Here is a 21,620-nt window from a genome sequence, read left to right as displayed (position 1 = left end):
CCTTGAGCTGAAGAGCACAGGGACAGCACCCAAGCCCAGAGTTCAAACCCCACTACTGAAAAAATAAAAAAAAAGAAAAGAAAGGAAGAGTCTCGTGAACTTTCCTGCCTGGGATGGCTTTGAACCTCGATCCTCACATCTTAGTCTCCTGAGTAGCTAGGATTACAGGCATAAGCCACAAGCGCTGAAGGTATTTTTTAAGTGATGTAAAGTAATTGTTCTTCAATACCTCAGTCAGTAAGATTGACCTGTGTTTATAATGCCTGGCCATTTGTCTTTCTGTTTACATTAAAATACTCATGTTGATCACCTGACCAGTTTACCCAGTTTTCAATTCAAGAAATTATGGTCCTTTCTGAACTGTGAAAGTGTTTTCTACATTATGATATTATTTTATTATATGATACTATTTTATACATTATGATATTTTTTCCAGTCCTGGGGCCTGAACTCAGGGCCTGGACACTACCCTTAAACTTTTCTCTCTTAAGGTTAGTACTCTACCACTTGAGCCACAGCTCTACTTCTTGCTTTTTGGTGGTTAATTGTAGATAAGAGTCCCATGGGCTTTCCTTCTGGGCTTTGAGCCATGATCCTCAGATCTGTCTCCTGAGTAGCTAGGATTACTGGCATGAGTCACTGGTGCCTACTGTGATATTAATCTTTATGGCTGTGTTCTGAGATATCAAAAATAAATCTCTATTTTTTCTTTCTTTTCTGTGATGATACTGGGGTTGGAACTCCAGTTTTAACATTTTACAACTTGAACCACATCTCCAGTTCTGGCTTTTTGCTGTTTAATTAGAGTTATATCTGTCCAGTTTGGCTCCAAATCTTGATCATTAGATTTCTGACTCTTTAATAGCTAGTATTACATACATGAGCTTCCAATACCTAGTAAAATGTCAGGGTTTTAATTTTGCATTCTTGATCCTATATTCATCTACAATTGCTTTTATTTGCCTGTTGATGTCATGTGGACATGCAATGACATTTTTTGGTCTCCCATGTGGGAAAATAGCCCCCAGCCAAAAGTCTCAAAATTCCTTGGGTATCTGTTATTATTCACTCTACTTCTGAATTTTCTATCATGTTCCCTTCATCTCTTTTTTACCTGCCAGAACCACAATGTTTGAATTCAGGAGTCTTTGTAGTATATCATGGTAACTTTGTATATGTGTTATGGTTTTGAACTCTAGTCTTTGCAACACTTGAGACATGCTCCTACCACTTCTTGCTTTACATTATTTTTTTAGACATGGCTTGACTTCTTTTTAATTTTTTTTTGGCCTGGGTCAGCCTGTGCCAGCCTGAACTTTGACCCTCCTGTTCTATGCTTCTCCAATAGGTGGGACCACAGGCCCATAACCCCATGCCCTGCTTCTTGGGTGAGGTCAAGTCTAGCTAACTTTTTGCCCAGATTGATCTCAAACTGTGGAGAACCTCCTGATCTCTCTCAAGTAGATGGAAGAAAAGCATGATCCACCATATCAGGACAGAGCTCTGAGGGTGAGGGATTTCCACATGATTTTTGTTTGGGGGGGGGGAGATAACACATTCAGTCCATGGCACTGACTGGTAAGACACCAAGTAACATAAAACAAATCATTTGAGGCATGATGAAGAGTCTATAAGTAGAGTCATCCATAAGGCCATCTGATTTCACCATGGTGCCAAAAAGGGCTAAGAAGGGACTTTTGCATAGCTGTATTACAACAGAGTGGCAGGTGTGACTTCTTTGCTAGTGATGTCCAAGTATCAGCATAATACTGACACTGTTGGGTGAAGACCCTAGGCTGAGCAAAAAATGTTTTCCAAGTTCCCAGGCAGCTTATCAGGTGACTATGTGCAGTAGCGACAATGCCCATTTTATGCTTTATTTCATTTTTCCATTTGATTTATTCATTTTTGTCATATTATACATTATACATTTTATTTATACGTATCAGTCTCAAATAATATAAAACAAATAATCAGCCTGGAAAGTGTGAAAGTCTTATAGTCTCACATAAAATATAAAATATCAGAATTGGTATCCTCACTAGGTTGTATAATGGTATATGGGTACTTGCTGTTATTTAAATGTCATCTAATTTCCTTTCTGTTAACCTTGTGAGCTCTAAATTGTCTGGAAGTTAATGGTTGGTTATATGAGTTTAATAGTTCCTAGTGAAAAGAATATTATATAGTTTGAAATGTAACTTGAGCTTATAATAAAAAAATAAGACAATCTAGGTTGAAATTGGGGATACCCAGGTTAATTTTTTCTCGTTTTTATTATCTTTAAGTAGTTTTGCAAAGGAGCTCTTATTTTCTATTGCTGCCATCATAGAATAATTTAAATAGGTCTTTAATTTTTTTCTTTTTGACACATGTCATATAGGGCAGATTTCATCGTTACCTCTCCATATGTTTACCCTGTGTTCCTATCAATTTCACTGCCTCTAGATATACTCATTTTCATTAGCTTCCAAGGGGCATCTGTGGTTAACAGGGAATGCCCAGAAACTAGTTATGATGCAGTGTTTCATTTCAGTCTCATTGTGTGAGTTTTTTGTTTGTTTGATACTAAAGCCAAACTATTTTTTATTGCTATCACCTAGTAAGGATTGTGATATGTATTTCTTTTAATTCTCAATTTTTCCTGAAGATAGTTTTAAGATTTAGTAGTGATAAGGAAGCAGAACAGTCAGGTAACTTGTTAGGCTTTGTACTTTCAGTTCTATCATCTTTTGATTTCATAGAAGTTATCTTAAAATATTTGTAAAATAAGAGGGGGAGAATGTCCTAATTAACATGAATCCAAAGCTCAGTGTGTAGTACATGCATACATAGCAAGCACTCTGGAGACTGGAGCACGGAGATCATTTCAGTCTAGGAGCTTGAAATAGGCCTAGACAACATAGCAAAATCTATTCTTAAGGCAAAACACAAATTAAAAAAAAGAAAAAAATCCCATAAAAACATAATAAAATTCTTAGTGATTTGAGTTTTCCAAATATTTCTTACCTTTGGCACCAAAAGTACAGAGTATAAAATGAGAGAGGGGGTAACAAGTTAGACAAGAAATGTAATCACTACCTTACTTATGTAACTGTAACTCCTCTGTATATCATCTTGACTATAAAATTAAAAACACAATCTGGAAGAAAATATTTTCACAAATACGTATCTGATGAACGACTTAGAGCTAAAATTATCACTTTATAAGAAGACTGCAACTCAAAAAATGGGTAGAAGATGAACATACGTTTACTCCAAAAAAGGCAAGTGAATAGCCAACAAGTGCATGAAAAGATACTCATCAATGTTAGTTATCAAAGAAATCTAAATCAAAACCACAATGAGATATCACTTCCCACTCACTAGGGGGGCTAGAATAGAAAATACAATGACAAGTGTTAGGATGTGGAGAAACTGGAACTCTTATACAAGCTGTGAGAACATAAAATAGTGCAAATGGTCTTGGCAAACAGTTTGGCAGTTTCCCAAAAAGTTAAACTCAGTATGTTACCACCATATGACCCAACAATGGTACTCCTATCTAGGTAGCCAAGAGAAATAAAAATATATATCCACATTGAAACTTTTTCACAAACATTCACAGCAATTTCATCATGGCCAAACCAGAAACAATCTAAATATCTACCAACATGTATCCAATATATATTGTGGCCTATCCATAAAATGGGCTAGTACTCCACAAGAATGTATGAAATATTGATAGAAACACAATCATCTGAATGAGTGTCAAAATACTTAAAAAGTGATAGCAGTTTATATAGAATCCTAGAAAATCCAAGTTAATCTATATTGAAGAAAACAGACCAGTGTATATATATAGGTGATAGGGAAGAGCAGGAAGAGTTACTGGGAACACAAGGCTGCACTTTGGTTGGAGATGTTCTGTCTTGATAGTGGGAATGTTTTCATAGGTGTAGACATATGTCAAAACTCATCCAATTTGTATGAAGTTGTATCGACTACTATATGCCTATATATACTCCATAAATCTGCCAGAGATAGCTAAAAAAATCCAAATCCAAGATGTCCAAAAGTGCAGTAGGCCCTTATTTCTAGCTTCAATGTTCTCAAATGGCAGAGAAGGACCGGATTTAGGCCTCTTGGACACGAAAAGAGGTACTGTGCTCCTTGTGAATGGCCAGGACCTTGAATTTGCAACTATTTCCAATATAAAAACACAAGAATCTAGAGAAGTCAGTCATGGTGGTACCTATTGGTCATCTCAGCACTTGGGAGGCTGAGGCAGAAGGGTCATGAGTTTCAGCTTGGGCTACATAGTATGCTTAAGGCCATCCTTGGCTACATAGGGAGATACTGTCTATAAAACGCCAGACAGGTACACAAAAGGATTTTCAGAGTAGATGTCCACGAATCCCAGAGGATCCATATAGCTATTGGACTAACAAAAGATAGAAACAACTATATAGACCATAGCAAGTGGGAACTTCTGAGGAATATGTTGGGACCTTCTTACACTCCCCTCTCAGGGAGGGACATCATAAACAGTAGATACTGGCCCTGGGGACCCACAAGGTCACCTTCTCACACATCATAGCTATCATATTATTGGTTGTCAAAGAATCAATTCAAATACTATAGTAGCTCTAATTTATGTCAACCTTCCTTCCTGAACTACAGAATTAGTCTCTCATGTTCTGGAAAATTGATCATCTGGAACCAGCTTGTCCAAACTTTTGTATATGGCATACCAAGTTCTCCCCTATTCTGGCTTTAATTGACCTTTTAAATCAGAATTGTGTGAGAACTGCCCCACCCTGCCCTTTTTGTGTCTCCCCAACACATCATCCCCTCTCCTCCCAACCGCTCCCAGCTGTTCCAACTCAAGATTTCTAAGCACCCCCTTCATCACAAGTCCCTCTACGTCCACTTCCTGTGTGGAGACCTGCGCTCTGCACTCACCGTGATGAGTAGGGATGTTGCCCTGTTGGCTGAAGCCTGGCTACAGGAAAAACATGAAGGGTGGAATTTTTTTTTGGGGGGGGGTCCGGTCGTGGGGCCTGAACTCTGGGCCTGGGTGCTGTCCCTCAGCTCATCAGCTCAAGGCTAGCGCTCTACCACTTGAGCCACAGTGCCACTTTTGGCTTTTTTGTTTTTTGCCTATGTGGTGCTGAGGAATCGAACCCAGGGCCTCAGGCATGCAAGGCAAGCGCTCTACCATTGAGCCACCTTCCCAGCCCAAAAGGTGGAATTTCTCACAAAACTGATGGGAGACTTGTTAAGGGACAGACAGGCCAACTCTCCCTTTCTGCTCTCAGTCACAGTGTTTATCCAGCCTTGGTTGGCTGTCCATGATCCTGGTCAGAGGATTCTGTACCCTGGACAGAGTAAGGAATTACCCTGGAGGCAGGGGCCCAAAGGAACACCCAAGTAGTGGCTTTGGGGGTTTCCCAGTTTTATACTGATATCTCTCCTGTGATTTCTAACCCAACTACCTATTCATTTAGTTGAAACTATCAGAACAACCCCTTTTCAATAGGGGGCTCCTTTCAAGGTAGACTGTCCTTATTTGCAACTGAAAGAAATGGGAACAATTCCATCTTACAGTGACTTCCAGGCCCCATGGAAATACTGCCTTGGGATTTACACAGCTTTTGAAAAGTACACAAAGCTGCAGAAGGGCAAATGCTCAAAAGGCAAAGGAGACCCAAATGATCATCTGGGGAATTCTTGGTGTGTGTGTGTGTGTGTGTGTGTGTGTGTGTGTGTGTGTGTGTGTGTGTGTGTGTGTGAACACACGCACTGCAATGGAGTAAAGGATAAAGGAAGACTTGAAAAGCAGCAGGACATTAAAAAATATAGTTTAATCTTTCACAATTCAGTCATCTCTCAAAAAGCAAGTTTGAAAATCATCCCTGCCCCCTAACCCCCCAAGCAGCAGGAGAGATGAAGCCCAACTTCCAGGCACCATGGGAGGAAATTTCAAGTGTCCCTTCTACAAACGCTGGCTTTTATTCCATGCAAAACCCGTTCAGTTCATGTTTTATACCTGATAATCATCCCTGAAAGAAATGCCTACTTCTAATCACCTGGCAATGAAAACTAAATTAACAGGAGCTATTAGATGGAGTTTCAACAAAGAAAGATCTGTATTGTCATTATCCAGGCAAGCAATGGGTACCCTGGAGTTTTTCAGGGTACTCTGACATGATTCTCTGGACAGATTCATGTTCTTCTAAAAATGCCTGCATAGAACTCATCCTTCCTGTAGCGAATCATCCTTGAGTGTAGGATCAAAGTGAAAGAAGATGCTTATGTTGAAAATAGAGTTAGCTTTCATGTGAAGACCAGTAGAGTGTCATTATACTTGTGAGAGCCAACTCTTCCTCCATAGAAGCTGGTGACTAGGTGTCCTGTAGAAACTGAATCATTCAGTTCTCAGTGTGCTAGAAAGGCACATTAGTGTTCAAGTGAGTGCTTGCCACACACAGCACCTCCCACTGCAGGCACTTACCTAGGTGGGGACTGGTTTCCTGTATCTGTGTCAGCCCTAGAAGAGACTGAGTCTCAGAAAAACCCAATCCGTCCAATTGCTTCACCAATGGTGTCAAAGACACCGTTCCTATTATTTCTTTTCCTAGTGGAAACACCAAAGTTGCAGACAGTTTGGACTACCTTCACACAAAGTTGGAAACAACTGTTACACGAGCTAAGTAAGACAGCTGTGCTCACTTCACATGCGCTTGGCAGTGCCAGCAGCACGGGGCTTGGCAGAGAGCTATATGGCCAATGTGACAAACATCAGTGAGCTTCTGGGACAGACTTATACAGACAAGAAGATAAATACAGGACAAGCCTTCAGAACTCTACTGCAGGAAGCGGAGACAAGAGCAAGTCATAAGAATTCTGGCACTTTCCATAAAAATGTTTCCCTATATAAAACTTCTGTGTATGTGTATTTATAACAATTTTTGGAGCAATTCAGACAATATACTCAGGAGGAATCCTGGGTTTCCAGGTCTTCCCGCACTCTCCTGGCAGGAAGCAGCTTTTGACCATCTCAGCTACAAGGAAGGGGCAGCTCTGTGTCTCCATGGATACATGAAGCATATGTCTCCATGTCCTTCACACACCCCCTGCCCTTAAGGTGGCCTCTATGATAAACCCCACTCTCTCCTGGAGTAGAAAGGGTCGGAAGGTGGCCAGCTGACCAGGATACTCAGTGGAGAACACCAAGAAGCAGAACTCCCAGGTCTCTGGGGATAGTATACAGGGAATAGGTCAGTGCCAGCTAGCAGTTTCCTCTGGTGGCCACCAGCTTCCTCTTGAGAAATCCCCGTGGCTTTCAGTAAAGTGCTATTTGAAGGGTCCACCCTATCTGTGTGAGGCTGAGGCAGAGAGGAGAGGATCACTTCATGACAAGAAGAAAGTTGCCCACCTGTCCATGTGGACCTGGGAAGGCCTCTTTCTCTCTGCTTCAGGTCTTCTCAGAGGGTTGGGGAAGATGCCGGGGTTTTGTGATGTTGGAGATGTCACCAAGGGCTTTGTCATGCTAGGCAAGCACTCTGCCACTGAGCTACATCCAGCCTGAGGGATTCTTAAAGTGTGAGTCCGTGACACACTCCTATGGCAAAACTTTCCACTACTGACTTACATTAGTTAGCCCTGAATACAAAAACATTAAAGCAATACACTTCTAAAATTCCAAGAAATATCATGTGAAAGACAGCGTCCCTATGTTGCCCAGATGCAATTCAGGGCCCGCCTAAGTGCAAATTTCTACCTACCCGGATTTTCCTTCCTCCTAATAATCACTATCACAAGATAGGGGATCCCTGAAGGGAAGGAGCGGGTAAGTTTGAGAGGAAAGAGTAGAGGCGGGGTTAAGGAGGCCTTTGTCCTGCTTTGTCCTGCTCAGACAGAGAGAAGGAGTGAAGCCAGCAGGGTGGCAGAGCTGCAAATGTTGCTATGTCTCATCCAGATTATGTTCCTATGAGGGACAAGAAGGAAAAGGCTCCTCCTGCAGAAAGCATGCGCTCAGGGTCCCTGAGTCTTATCCTCTCTGCAGGACCTAGGCTAGTGATTTCCTAGAAGCCTGTGCTCACAGACAATGGAGCTGGACGTAGCTCCTCCAAGAAGCACGAGAAGGTGCCCATGTTTCACCCTAACCCCATGCCCACAGGGCTTTTCGTCTGTGCTACTAGGCCAACAGGGTGCCCTGGGCTTTGCCATACACCAACAGGTGAACTTCAGAGCGCCCTTCATTTATAAGCTCTTAATGGGTTAAAGTGCTTTTGGTATTTCCTACTGTCAAACACGAACTATTTTTTTAAGGAAAAGGGAGAGAGAGGACACAGGCCATCCGACTGGGAACTCAGCAACTTAGCAGAGGCTAGAGCTGGCTCTACACTACTGCTCTACACTACTGGCTGTACACTACCGTACACTACTGCAGAAGAGCATTGCTGTCCACGTGGATGGGAGAGAACAGTTCATTTCCTTTAATGCAGAGCTCTGCTCACCTGGCCTCTCTGCTCATCCATGCCCACATGTGTGTACCTGGCACGAGTGCCAGCCCTGGGCCCTGGAAGGGTGGGCCTTCCAGGGGCAGTTGCTGTGCCTCGACTGCACTATCATGGACTAGGGAGTTGCGTTTCCAACCCACCAGGGAAGAGCTGGGGCAGATTGCAATGGGGAAGGGCGGACCTTCCAGGTGGGAGTCCCTGCCATGTTTCCCAGTGTCAGGGCCAGTCTCTGCCCTGGGTCTTGTCAGGGTACAGGACATTGGCACTGTGGCTGTCATGGCTTCCCTCGACGGGTTGAGCTTTCAGATGGCGGGTGAGGGGTGATTTCTCCTCTGCTGTCATGGCCCGCTGGCCGCCTGCCTGGGGCTTGTCGCCGCGGTGGCTGCGCAGGTGACGCCGCAGCTTCCATTTGTTCTCGAAGGCCTGGCTGCAGTGCGCACAGGCATGGGGCTTCTGGCTGCCGCGGCTCGGGCTGCCTTCCTTAAGCCGTGGCCCGTGGGGTCCCCGCCGGGGCTCCAGGAGCATGCAGCCGTGTCGGCTCCCTTTCCCGCGGCCCCGGCGCTCCGAGGGCCGCAGGGCGCCATGCACCACCTGGTGCTTGAAGAGGTTGGCCCGGCGGCCGAACGCCTTGCCGCACTCGCTGCACTCATACGGCTTCTCGCCGCTGTGCACCCGCCGGTGCTGGCTGAGGCCTGATCGGCCGCGGAAGGCTTTGCCGCACTCCTGGCACGAGAAAGGCCTCTCGCCGCTGTGGCTGCGCTGATGATGGATGAGCTGCGAGATGCCCTTGAAGGCCTTGCCGCACTCGGGGCAGGTGTAAGGCTTCCGGCCGCTGTGGGTGCGCTGGTGCTCGATGAGGTTGGAGCTGCGGCTGAAAGCCTTGGCGCACACGCTGCACGCGTATGGCCGCTCGCCGCTGTGAATGCGCGCATGCTCCAGCAGTGCGAAGCTGCGTCGGAACAGCTTCCCACACTCGCGGCACGCGAACGGCTTCTCGCCGCTGTGGATGACCTGGTGCTTGATGAGGTTGGAGCTGCGCGTGAACGTCTTGCCACACTCGCTGCACGCGAAGGGTTTCTCGCCGCTGTGGATGTGATGGTGCTCCAGCAGCGCGAAGCTGCGCCGGAACAGCTTCCCGCACTCGCGGCAGGCGTAGGGCTTCTCACCGCTGTGGATGATGCGGTGTTTGATCAGGTTGGAGCTGCGGCTGAACGACTTCCCGCACTGCTGACACAGGTATCGCTTCTCCGCGCACTTGGGGCGCTGTAGAGCAGGGTTCTTCAGGGACTCAAAGGGACTTCTTGGAGACAATGATCCCGATCTGTCTGGCGACCTCGCCCCCTGGCCCCCTGGCACTCCTTGTGCACAATGTCTGGGCTTTGAAACCGAAGTCTTTTTCTGGACCCCATCGCCTGCAAAGACAAAGAACACCAAACAAGGGAAACGAAGGAGGAGGCTGCAATGCTTGATAAGAAATGTAGTCATTATCTTGCCCATGTAATTGTAACCCCTCTGTACAGTATTTTCACAATTAAAAATTAAAAAAAAAAAGAACACCAAGCAGTGCCATCACTCCTTGGAGCTCCATTATTAAACAAGGGAATGTGGCGGGAGGAGCAAGATGACCCCAAAACAGAAAAGCTTTCCTCCCGCAGATGGGAGAGCAGAAGACAAAGAAGGAGGTGCTGGCATTACACAGCAGGCCAGAGGAACTCCATTCTTCCAACAGGCACCAGGGCAAACGGATGGGTGCCACTAAAGAAAAATATCCCTTCCAATATGTTCCAGCCTACATCATCCTTCTGTGGACTCTACTCTTTCTTTCCCCTTGATTCAGGCAAGCAAGCTGAGAGGTTCTCACTCACCTGCCTGTGATTCTGCTGCTCCTTCTCTGTGGAGGGCTGGTACCCAGGGCCCCTCCCCTTGCTCCAGATAGGCCACCAGGCAAGGCTTGGGAAAGGCAAGTCCTGTTCATGGAAATGAAGCAGATCAGCACCACTCTAGCAGCAGTCATTCCTGAAGACAGCCCAGCTTTAGTATCTTCAGCTAACACAGTGTCACTGGGTAGGTCCAGTTCAAAGTACAGTGATGTACTTTGAAAATGGAAACACTGAACCGGGCATAGGTGGCTCACACCTGTATGTAATCCTAGCTATTCGGGAAGCTGGGATCCAAGGATCGAGTTCCAAAGCCAGCCTGGGAAGGAAAGTCTATTAGACTCTTATCTCCAACGAACCACCAGAAAACCAGAAGTGGAGCTGTGGCTCAGAGTGTTAGGGCACTTGCCTTGAGCAAAAGAGCTCAGGGACAGAGCCCAGGCTCTGAGTTCAAGCCCCATGGCTGACAAAAAAAACAAAAAACAAAAACAGGAAAAAGAAAAAGAAAATATAAACCTGGAAGTGGAGCAGTGGCTCAAGTGGTAGAGCCCTAGCCTTGAGCAAAACAGCTCAGGGACAGTGAACAGGCCCCGAGTTCAAGCCCCACAGCCAATAGAAAAATAATGAGAAAGCAAATGGAAACATTGGAAATGGAGCTGTGGTTCAAGTGGTAGAGCCGTAGACTTGAGCACAAAATCTCAGAGACAGCATCCAGACCCTGAGTTCAAGCCAAGGATAGATGCAAGATAAAAAGGTGTAAAAAGAAAAAGAAATAATCAATCTTTTTAGGGGTTGGAGGCAGGGCTCAGTAGCACACCAGCAAATGAGCAATGTGTCAGGTACTAAGTTCGAGTCCCTGTCTTGCAACAACAAAAACAACAACAACAAAGAAAATGGAAACACTGGTTCACCACCAAGTTCAGCCAAGGAAACCAGAAGTCTTCCTGGAAAGAGACATCCCCTGTCTGGTAAAGGTTAGAAAAAACCCAGGGAAAGTAGCTAGTCTCTCCGATGGGATAAAAATTATCGAAGTTAAGTCTGAAGAGTGGAAAGGAGGCTCTGTCTCAAATACCCCCTCCAGCCCTAAGGCAGTGAAGCGTGTTGGGGGAAAAACGTCTATGTATTAGCCACTCTCAGTAGTGCCTGGAAAGGTGCCTGGGAAGCCTGAGCTCTGCTACAGCAGACGACACACTGAGCTACCACGTGTGCAAGGGCCAATTCCTTACTCCCTTCTCAGAGGGCAGAAGGCAGGTACATTACTTCTGTCATTCAGGTTCTCGGTGCTTCTTCTCACCCACCCATGCAGCCTTTGACTCTTGGTTTCATACTTTAATGCATAAAACACTTTTTTGAAGTGTCATAGGGATGAGATAACCTCCCATGAGGCATGTTGGTGAAAGAAAAGGAGAGCAGCCCACTTGAAGTTCTGACAGCTTCTTTCTGGATTTCTCTAGACTTGAAAACCAAATTCATCACTTCATCCTGCATGAGACTTACATGGATCATGCAAGGAAATTCTCTGAAGTGGGACGAATGTAAAGTTCAACTGTGATAACAAATTTAACCTAAACAAATACATACGATTTCAGTATAATTGGCATCTATGGGCTGGGAAGGTGGCCCAGTGGTAGAGCGCTTGCCTTGCATGCAAGAAGCCCTGGGTTCGATTCCTCAGCACCACATATGCAGAAAGAGAAAAGCCGGAAGTGGCGCTGTGGCTCAAAGTGGTAGAGTGCTAGCCTTGAGCTGAAGAGCTGAGGGACAGCGCCCAGGCCCAGAGTTCAGGCCCCACAACCGAAACCAAAAAAAAATGCATGTTTAGTCCATTCATGGCTTTGCATGCAAAATTAGCCTCATGATAGATTATTGAAATTCACTTGCTCATATGTTTACTGAATATCTTTTCAGGTCCAAATGATTTAACTATAAAGTCCTACTGAGGCCATAGGTAACCCACAACAGATGAGTGGTCTAATGGAGAAATGCATTTGCTTTTGCACTCATAGTAACCAACAAACAAGAAATTTCAGAAATAAACAGAATGTATATGGAGTGGTGGGAATGACTGCGTGTGTGTGTGGGGGCAAGGTCACTTACCCAGTGATACAAAGTGGCTATAGTTCTCCAGCATCACCTGCTTGTACAAGATCCTTTGTTTAAGGTCCAGAAGCTTCCATTCTGTCTTCGTGAAGTACACAGACACATCCTCAAAAGATACTGGCACCTGTAATAAGCAATTCTGTTCCTGTGGGGAATTCAAGTTCCTGGTTCCAGAGTAAGCTAGCATCAACATAATATGGGGGTGCCCCTGATTTGGGATAGTTGGGTAACTTCATAGTCTCAGTCACAAGCAGCACTCTCTGAGAAGAGTAGCTGATGGAAGTTGTATAGCCAGCATGAGGAAGCCAGGAAAGGGGCATATTGACTCTGAGCTCTCCCCTGGGTTGGAGAGTCCCGGGTCCATGGGGAGGGATAAGAGAGCCTGCTAAAGGGAGATTTTGAGGCTTTGAGGGAGGAACACTCACTCACCTTGGATCTTTCCCTCAGGAGACTGGCTGCCATTGCCAGGGTCCTGCTACGTCACCGTCAAGAGGCTATGGGAAATATAAAGGGTCCAGGTAAGACCAGGCCAGCCTGGAGTGGCTACTGGATACCCAGAAACCAAGTTTCAAAACTTTTTCTTAGCCGGGTGCCATTGGCTCATGCCTGTCACCCTAGTTATTCAGGAGGCTGAGATCTGAGGATCACAGTTCAAAGCCAGTCTGGGCAGGAAAGTCCGTGAGACTCTTATCTCCAATAAATCACTAGAAAAACCGGAAGTGGTGCTGAAAAAACAACTTTTTCTTATCAGATGGTGCCAAGCAAGGCTGGGCTGTGGTGTATATGAGAGTGATAGGAAACAGGGCAAGAGGGAGTGGTCTTTTCTTGAGAGGTCAGTGGGCTCAATGCCCTGATACCCCACTGCCTATGACCACTGCTTGCAGCAAGAGGCACTGAGGCTTCCGACCATCACAACTTTGGCATACATTCCTAGGGATGCTGTAACATACACTGTGCGTGTGTGTGTGTGTGTGTGTGCGCGCGCACGCGCGCACGTGCGCACGTGCACACGCACACATGCATGTAAACTGCAATATATCTTATCTACCAGTTCTGGAGGGCAGAAGCCTGAAATAAGGTGCTGGTAGAGTCAGCCTCCCTCCCTCTGAAGACTCCCTCCTCACCTCTTCCAACTTCTGGTGGCCACGAGTACTCCTTGGTTTGCAGATGCATCACTGCATCCTCTGCTTGCATCTTCCCATGCCTATCTTTCTTTGGTGTGTCTGCTTCCAACAATCCTTTATCTGGCAAGGTCACCAGTAATGGGATTAGGGCCTGCCCTACTTCAGTATCATCCCATCTTGCCTTGATGACATCTTCAAAGACCCTATTTCCAAATAAGGGAACCTTCACAGGTAGATTGGGACAAGGGGGGGCACAGTACAGTCCCCAAATATTCCCAATCTGGGATTCTAGTCGCTCATCTCTCCCATTCAGTGAGTCTTGAGCCAGGGATCTCATGCCCACTTCTTATGCTGGGGGCCAGCTTGACCACCTATTCTTTTCCCCTCGTTTCCTTCTTTTCTCCACTCTCTTTCCATTCTGCCAAGCATCTCTGATTCCAACATCCTCAGAAGCTCCATTGTTGATTCTTTTCCCCCTTGGCTCTGAGTTCATAGAGAAAACTCCACAAGCAAGGTAGAATCTTCATCTGAAAATTGAGACTTGTAGTGAGCAGAAAGAGAAGTATGTGAAGGGGGAACTCAGGGGAGCAGGAAGAGGCTCTCTGAAGGAGTAATTCCAGACTGAAAGCTAAAGGTTGCAAGTGGAAAAAGACAGTAGTGGGCTAAGGATACGTCTCCTAGCCCTCAGCAGACCCAAGTTTATGTGCATGCTGCTGAGAACTGAGAGAATGAGCAAAGATAAGGAATCCAAGTGAGTCAGGGAGTCGGGCAGAGAAAAGTGTGGAACTGACAAAGTGAACACAAATCACCTTGGCTTCAGATTTCTCTACATCACTTCCCAATGCTAGAAAACAATGTAAAAGAATATTCACCCCCAAAATGTTATTTCTTTTTTCCTTTTTTGTCAGTCATGGGGCTTGAACTCAGGGCCTGGGTTCTGTCCCTGAGCTTTTTCACTCAAGTCTAGCACTCTACCACTTTGAGCCACAGCTCTACTTCTAGTTTTCTGGTGCTTAATTGGAGATAAGAGTCTCAAAGTTTTTCATGCTCGGCCTGGCTTTGAACCATGATCCTCAGATCTCAGTCTCCTAAGTAGTTGGACTACAGGTGTGAGCCACCAGTACCTGGCTCAAAAATGTTCTATTTATCATATTTAAGCAAATGTAACTCCTTTGTACATCACCTTTATAATAACAAAAGTTTTGGGCTGAGAAGGTGGTTCAGTGGTAGGGCACTTGCCTTGCATGTATGAGGCCCTGGGTTTGATTCCTCAGCACCACATAAGAAAAAAGAAAAAAGCTGGAAGTGGCGCTGTGGCTCAAGTGGTAGAGCACTAGCCTTGAGCTGAAGAGCTGAGGGACAGCACCCAGGTCCAGAGCTCAGGCCCCCCCCAAAAAAAGTTTTTAAAAAGTTATTTCTATTTAACTTGAAATTATCAACATGAAGGTCTTGGACAGAAGAGTATAGAAACTGGGTAGTAGCTAGTAGGAAGAGTGGGTAAAGAGAACTTTTATGGATAGATGTAGTTTGTGCCACAGGAGTGGAAGAGGGGACCGATTCCCAGGAGCACAAGGACAGCCATGGTATTCAACTGACATTTAAATTGGCCCCAAATCCCTTTCCATCTCTGATAAATTGTCAATCAACATCAGCCAAAAATGAAAGTCCTATTTCTGAAGACATTTATATTAATCAGCAAAAGGAGCTCTAAAGGTGGAAGCTATGCTGGAAGTATTAGGTGAAAACTGTAAGAGACTGAGATATCAAACATCAAATGTCATCCTGTGGTTGCTGCTCTTAAGAGAGAAATCCAACATTACTGTGCAGCAGCAACAGACCTGCTGCTGGAATGCAGTGGGGGAGGACTCCTGCCTAAGCCATTTGACTGCATCCTAATATGGCCACTGTACTTGATGTCCAATATTCAGAGGACCCTAGGGCACTTTCCTCGAAAGTCAGTGTCAGGGGTAAAAAGGAGGCTGGAGAGGAAGACCCTTCTAGGTGAAAAGAGATTTAAGGAGCCAAGCACTCAAGCAAAACAAAGGTAAGATGATGGCACAAATTAAAGAGTCATCAAAGGCACTAGGGATAATGGAAGAGCAGTAGCTATGTAGTGGGCAATCAGAAGCTAGTCCGGGATTGTTAGTGCTCATGCGTTGGGTGGATAACGGCACTAGGTCATAGAAGAAAGTATCTACTTTAGGAATGCATGTGGAATCATTTCAAGAAGAACTAGCAAAGCAACTTACTTTAAAACATTTCTGAAACCAAACACTAGAAAGAATGAAACAAATAAGGCAAGATTGGTGGCTGCTACTAAACCTAGGAGACAAGATACCTGAGATTCAGTAGACTGTTCTTTCTGCCCATGTGTATACTGCACAGTGCTACTAAAGTGTTTTTATTGTAAATGATACCCTCCCTCCCACACCTCAAAGGCCCAAGTGTTGGAGGCTCAGTCCCAGGGGCAGGTGGCATTGGGAGATGATGGGACCTTTAAGAAGTGGGATTTAGTAGGAAGTTTTTAGGTCATTGGGGTGTGCTCTCAGAGGAGACAGTGGGATTCTTAGGTTCTTCCTTTTATTTTTTTTCTTTGCTCCCATGTGACCAGGTCCATGGTTTTACTCTATCCAAATCTGAGAGCCAAAAACCCCTTTCCTTCATAAATCCATTATCTAAGGCATTTCACTTTTGTATGGGAAACTTTTTCCTCTAAAAAGTATCAAAGATATCTTAAAATCTTAGAAGTCAGAGCAATCTAGACAAAAATAAATCTGCCTCACAATGGTGTGTCTGGATGGTAGAAATTGAAGGGAGGTGCCTATATAAAATACCTTATAGTAGATTGACATTAAATACTTGTCATTGAATTTGCATAACTTAATTGTCTCCACAAACAAAAATTCTGTGCATGTAATATATTGGGTGTTCCAGCCCCAAGTGACCGGCACCTCTCCAAAAGTCAGTGTAGAGAAATCTGTGAGTGGTAGGAACAAAACAGTCTATAATTGGTAACAAAGACAAGGCAGAGAGGGAGGGACCTGATCCTGGGTCTAGGGCTGGAGGAACCTGCTATTGCTGAGGCCAGGACCTGCTCTTTTCCATCTTTTGGACTTTTATAACCCCAAATGGGGTCATGGTGGTAGAGACTTGGGTAACTCTGGAACATAGAGAGGACAGCAATGTAGACCCAAGCCCATCTCTCCTGTACAGCTGCATTCCCTTCTCCCACACCCCATGTAAGCAACCACCATTGACTGGGATAGCCTGGCTGCTAGTCACAGTGACAGAGTTACAGACAGCAAGATTCCAGAGTTCTTTCTCTGGGAGATGTCCCAGCCTGGGAGCAGTGCCACATCTTCAAGCACACAGGGCACACCTTTTCTGGCACTGGCTTGGTGTCTGGGATAGGCTCAGAGCCTCATCCCACCATGCTGATGAGAGACACACTATAACACAGGGCAGCAACATCCCTAGTGGCCCCAGCATCCATCCATTGAAGCTAGGCAGTAGTGTGGGAGGCAGGGTTTATTTTGTTTTATTTTTTTTTTAGGGCTGAGGGGCAACGGGGCTCATTGAGAAGGTTCACCCAGCCAGGGAAGTGAAGGTTAGCCTTGGGGGAGGGTAGAGGACTGAGCTGTTCGCTCCTGGGAGCAGGCCTGGGAACAAAGCAAGTTGAAGTACCTGGGGTACCACTGCCCATTCCCATGGGAATCTCAGCAAAAGTGCTTGGCACTTCCCTCTTTATCTTTGGCACCTGGGGCACAGCATCAGACATTTGCTTATAGTAACAGGAAGCTGACTGACGAACCAGTGTTCCCAATTAAAAATGGGGGGTGGGTGGGAAAAGATATTTTGTAGATTCTTCAATGAGTTAAATATAATTACCATATAACTTAGCAATTCCACTCCTGGGTATACACTCAAAAGAATTAAAATCAGGTGTTCACACAAACAATTATAAACTTGTGTTCATAGCAGCATGAGTCACACTAGAGGAAGGTAGAAATAGCCCAAATGTCCAAAACCAGACAAATAGAGAAACAAAATGTGGTCAATATAAACATTGGAACATTCTTTGGCCATAAAAAGGAAGGAAATTCTGACACATGCTACAATGTGGGTAAACCTGAAGACTTTTTGCTAAGTAAAAAAAAAAAAGCCAGACACAGACACAAAAGGCCACATATTGTGTCATTCCATTTATATGATGCAACACAATATTTCACAAGAACTCTCTTGACCTACTTTTGTAGCTGTGGCTGGAAACCTTCTTCTCTGTCTTTTGGATGTAGTTTTGAAAGCCCTCATTCCCATTACTTCCTTCTTGTGATCCCACTCTGACACTTGATCCCAGACAACTAGAGACAGACCCTGGGTCCCAGAGCCCACAAGATCCTTCAATTATTAAGAAAATCCCCAGGCTATGTATTAGTCCCCCTGAAGTTCCATCTTGCTGTTATCCTGTCCCCAAGGGAGCCCCTGTGTGTATCCCCATGTGGTAGTGTTCCGTCATCCAGAGCTGCAAGTACCAGAGTTCTTTCTGCTTTTAATGTATACCTGTGTCAGTGTGTGAAGAGTGGCAATCCAAGAAGATCTTTAAATCTTATAAGCACAGGGCCTAGGAAGGTAGCTCAGTGGTAGTGTGCTTGCGTTGCATGCATGAGGCCCTGGGTTTGAATCCTCAGCACCACATAAGCAGAAAAATCTAGAAGTGGTGCTGTGGCTCAAGTGGTAGAGCGTTCGCCTTGAGCTGAAGAGCTGAGGGACAGAGCCCAGGCCCAGAGTTCAGGCCCCAAAAGCAACAAAAAAATCTTATAAACACATAGGACATGTGTAGATAGGCATAGCCATAATCAGAAAGCAGACTGCCAAGGGCGGAGCCTGAGGAAAGGGAAGGTCTGCTTATGAGTCCCTTGTCTCATGTTTTCTCCTGGAGTGGTGAAAATGTTCTGGAACTACATACATAGAGGTGGTGGTTGCACAGCACTGTGAATTTATTAAATGCCCCTGACTTGTTTCTTTCCAAATGATGAATTGTGATCTAGAACTCTCAATGCAATAAAAAAGGAGGGGAAGAGGTGCTACCGCAGTCATCTATGCTCACCAAGTATGCAAACATTCCATTACCATATACTGTCATTGGGCATGGTGCAACACTAAAGATACGTGAGAAGGAATTATCAAAGTTTGAAAGCATTTTCGGATAAAATTATGGTGTTGAAAAACAGTTTAAGCTTGTGGGTTTTTTTTTCTCCCACCATAACCCTATTGCATGGCTATTATTCACTTTTGAAAACTTGGCAGACAAGGGCAATATCTGTAGTCACCTCACCCACGACCTGAGGTCCAAAAAGCTATTGGTTGTGACCACCTAAGAGAAAAACCACATGGACAAAATTCTGTCTTCAATGGAGATCACGGACAGGATTTTGTTTTCAATGAAGATCAGTGAAGAAGTTCAACAGCAGAAGACTCCGTGGAGGTGCTGGCTGTACTAGACAGCTACCCATCACGTTGTCTCTCCTTGAAGCCTCATCCCTGAAAGTGAGCTATAATTTCAACTTCTGCGAAGGCTAGCACAACTCTTTTCCTCATACACACTAGCTCCTGGAACCTTGGTGGGTCGCACTGCACTGCAGTGGGCATAAGCAAGCTTCTGGCAGGAGCTTGGTGGAGCTGAAGAGCAGCTTCCTCCTGCCAGACTAGCAAGACTATTTTGTGCTTGTGGGCTTTCAGAGCACAGGACAGGCTGGAGGCTGAAGGATGGTCTCAAAGCTCACGTTTTGCACAACACAACACTGGGCACACAGGCAAGTGCCTATCAGACCCAAGTGTTATGTAAGAAGCCAGGAAGGTCAATCAGCCTATGTATCTACTAGCTTCTTCCTGAGTTAGTCCCTTTCTGCAAGGGGCCTGAGCCTCTAGGCCAGCAGTTGACTCCCTGACTCTTGATTGTGGTGAAACTGAGTGTGCTGAGCAACCTCGCTTGTGCGGGCAGGGGCAAGAGGAGGAGGAGAAGACTGAGCTGGCTGCCCATACAGAAAAAGCCTGGCAGAGAAAAGGGAGAGTCTGCCAGCTTCAACCAAAGCACCTTAGCGCCATCTTGCACACAACCACTAGATGGGGTGCATTTCCCAAAGAAAAGACAAACCAACACTCCATACACTGAGAAGGGCTTTGAAAATCCTACTGAGCCTTCTGGGATGGGGAATTTGGACTTTTTCTGTACACAAATAACACACAGGGCTACTTGGGGGTGGAACATTCTCACAGGTCCAGGAGCTCAAGACCTCAACTACCTCCTTAGCCCCACCAGGTTTTCTTACCTTGTCACCTGTTACCATCAGGCGTGAGTGTTCCCCCAGCTGAGCCCCAAGTAGACCCTTCAGATAACCCTCTAAGAAGTTGCCAGGCATCTGCTGTCTTCACGCTTGACTTGATGGGGGCACAGGCTGGCCCAGACATACCACACTGCTCATGACATAGGTGGGTCTCATCCTGCCTTTTTGAGCTCAGAATCCTTGAGAACATGCACATGTCAGAGTAAAAGCCACATGGACCTTCCTGACCTTCCCCTCCCTTCCTCTGTTCCAGCCATTTTGGCCTCCAAGCAGTACCTCCCCTCCCCCAGAGCCAAGCCACACCAGCTCCAGGGCCTTTGCACTAGCTGTTCCCTCTGTGTGAATGCTGTTCCAAAACATAAGCACATGGCTCACTCTTTTACCACCTTCAAGTCTGCAGAAATGTTGCCTGGAAAATGAAACCTATTTTAACTACAGTACTTAAAAGTTGCAATTGGACTCTTCTCCCACCCCTTCTAGGTCTTACTAACTTTTAACATGATCTATAATTACTACTTTAAACCATTTACTATTTATTGTTTGTGCTAAGCCACTAGAACTAGACCCACAGAGTAGACACTTTTGCCGATTTGTTCCCTGATGTGTGCAACAACCTGGCCCACAGAGTGCAGTTGGCAGAGATTTGTTGGGCTAAACTAGTCACAACCAGTCCTGCAGGGAAGCACTGGGCACATTTCCCTGCTCAGCACAGCTCTGCTCAGTCCCTCTCCTCCTTCCCCACCTTCATGCAGCCCTGGCCTCCTCCTCCTTGGCTTGAATAAGCTTTTGACCTTTCCTGGCATACAGTTAGCACATCTGAAACCAGTCAACTTATTACCCTGGGAGGCACAGCACCCATCTGTAAGAGCCATGGGAGTATGATTTTTGGTATCATGCACACATCCTGGGATCCCCCAATGCCAGTCTTCCAGGAGTTCTTCCACCTATACGTGCAAAAATCCAAACTTACCGAGTGGATCAGCGACTTGATGATCCTGTGCCAGACCCAGGGTTAATGTCTGAAAACCACAGAAGAGCAAAGGGGAACACTGGCTGCAGCTAGCTCCCCCCAGTGCCCCTGTACGCTGGTACCCCTAGAAGGGGTGACCCCAAGAGGCAGCTCCTCTCCACAATAGCCGTCTTTCCAGGGCGTCCCTGACAACGGAAGCTGCAGCTGCTCCCCCTTCTTCCTTCCACTCCCTATCCACCTGCACCCGCCCTTCCGTACCCCTGCTGTGACAGGCCTGTGACCTGCTCTCAGGCATCCCTGCTTGCATATGGTGCTCCTCTGGCAGCCAGACTGTCGGTTTCCCTCTGCCCCTGGACAGACCTGAAGCCAAGGCTGCCACCTCCGAGAAGCCCTCCGGGGCGCCCTCCCCAGGAAGATGAGGGCTGCCAGCCACGTCTGTATTTTGCCTCCGGTGCTGCCCAAGAAGCGGGCCCAGCACCGCTGTCCGTCGGTCGCCTGGCGCTGCGCTGCAGAATGGGGCGGTGAGCGGGCGGGGCCGGGGTGGCGGCGGCGTGGGAACGGGGCGCCAGGGGGGAACGTAGAGCATGCGCGGCGCTGCAGCCCAGCCCGAACCCGCCCCACAGGAGCCTCTGGTCTCGCTCTGCTCCCCACGTACCCCAGGGCACTTCCGCTTCCCATTTTGGCTGCACAGAGAGCTT

The 21,620-nt window shown here is 46.1% G+C and overlaps 1 protein-coding gene across 1 annotated transcript; it reads right to left on the bottom strand.

Moving 5' to 3' along the window:
* Positions 1–8,723: 8,723 nt before the first annotated feature.
* Positions 8,724–21,341, bottom strand: Zfp92 (ZFP92 zinc finger protein). The gene is made up of 6 exons (XM_042667507.1): positions 21,283–21,341; positions 20,923–20,971; positions 12,914–12,978; positions 12,482–12,608; positions 10,373–10,474; positions 8,724–9,919 (listed from the first exon to the last, which is right to left on the bottom strand). Exons 3-6 carry the CDS (start codon positions 12,944–12,946, stop codon positions 8,724–8,726), a joined length of 1,458 nt encoding a protein of 485 aa, XP_042523441.1. The 5' UTR covers positions 12,947–12,978; positions 20,923–20,971; positions 21,283–21,341.
* Between the last annotated feature and the right edge of the window lie 279 nt (positions 21,342–21,620).

This window comes from Dipodomys spectabilis, unplaced genomic scaffold (genome assembly GCF_019054845.1).
Source record: "Dipodomys spectabilis isolate Male_0828 unplaced genomic scaffold, ASM1905484v1 ptg000411l, whole genome shotgun sequence".
In the NCBI taxonomy this organism is placed as follows: Eukaryota; Metazoa; Chordata; class Mammalia; order Rodentia; family Heteromyidae; genus Dipodomys; species Dipodomys spectabilis.
The sequence above is the reverse complement of the archived record's forward strand: the minus strand, read 5'-3'. Positions and strand labels throughout refer to the sequence as shown.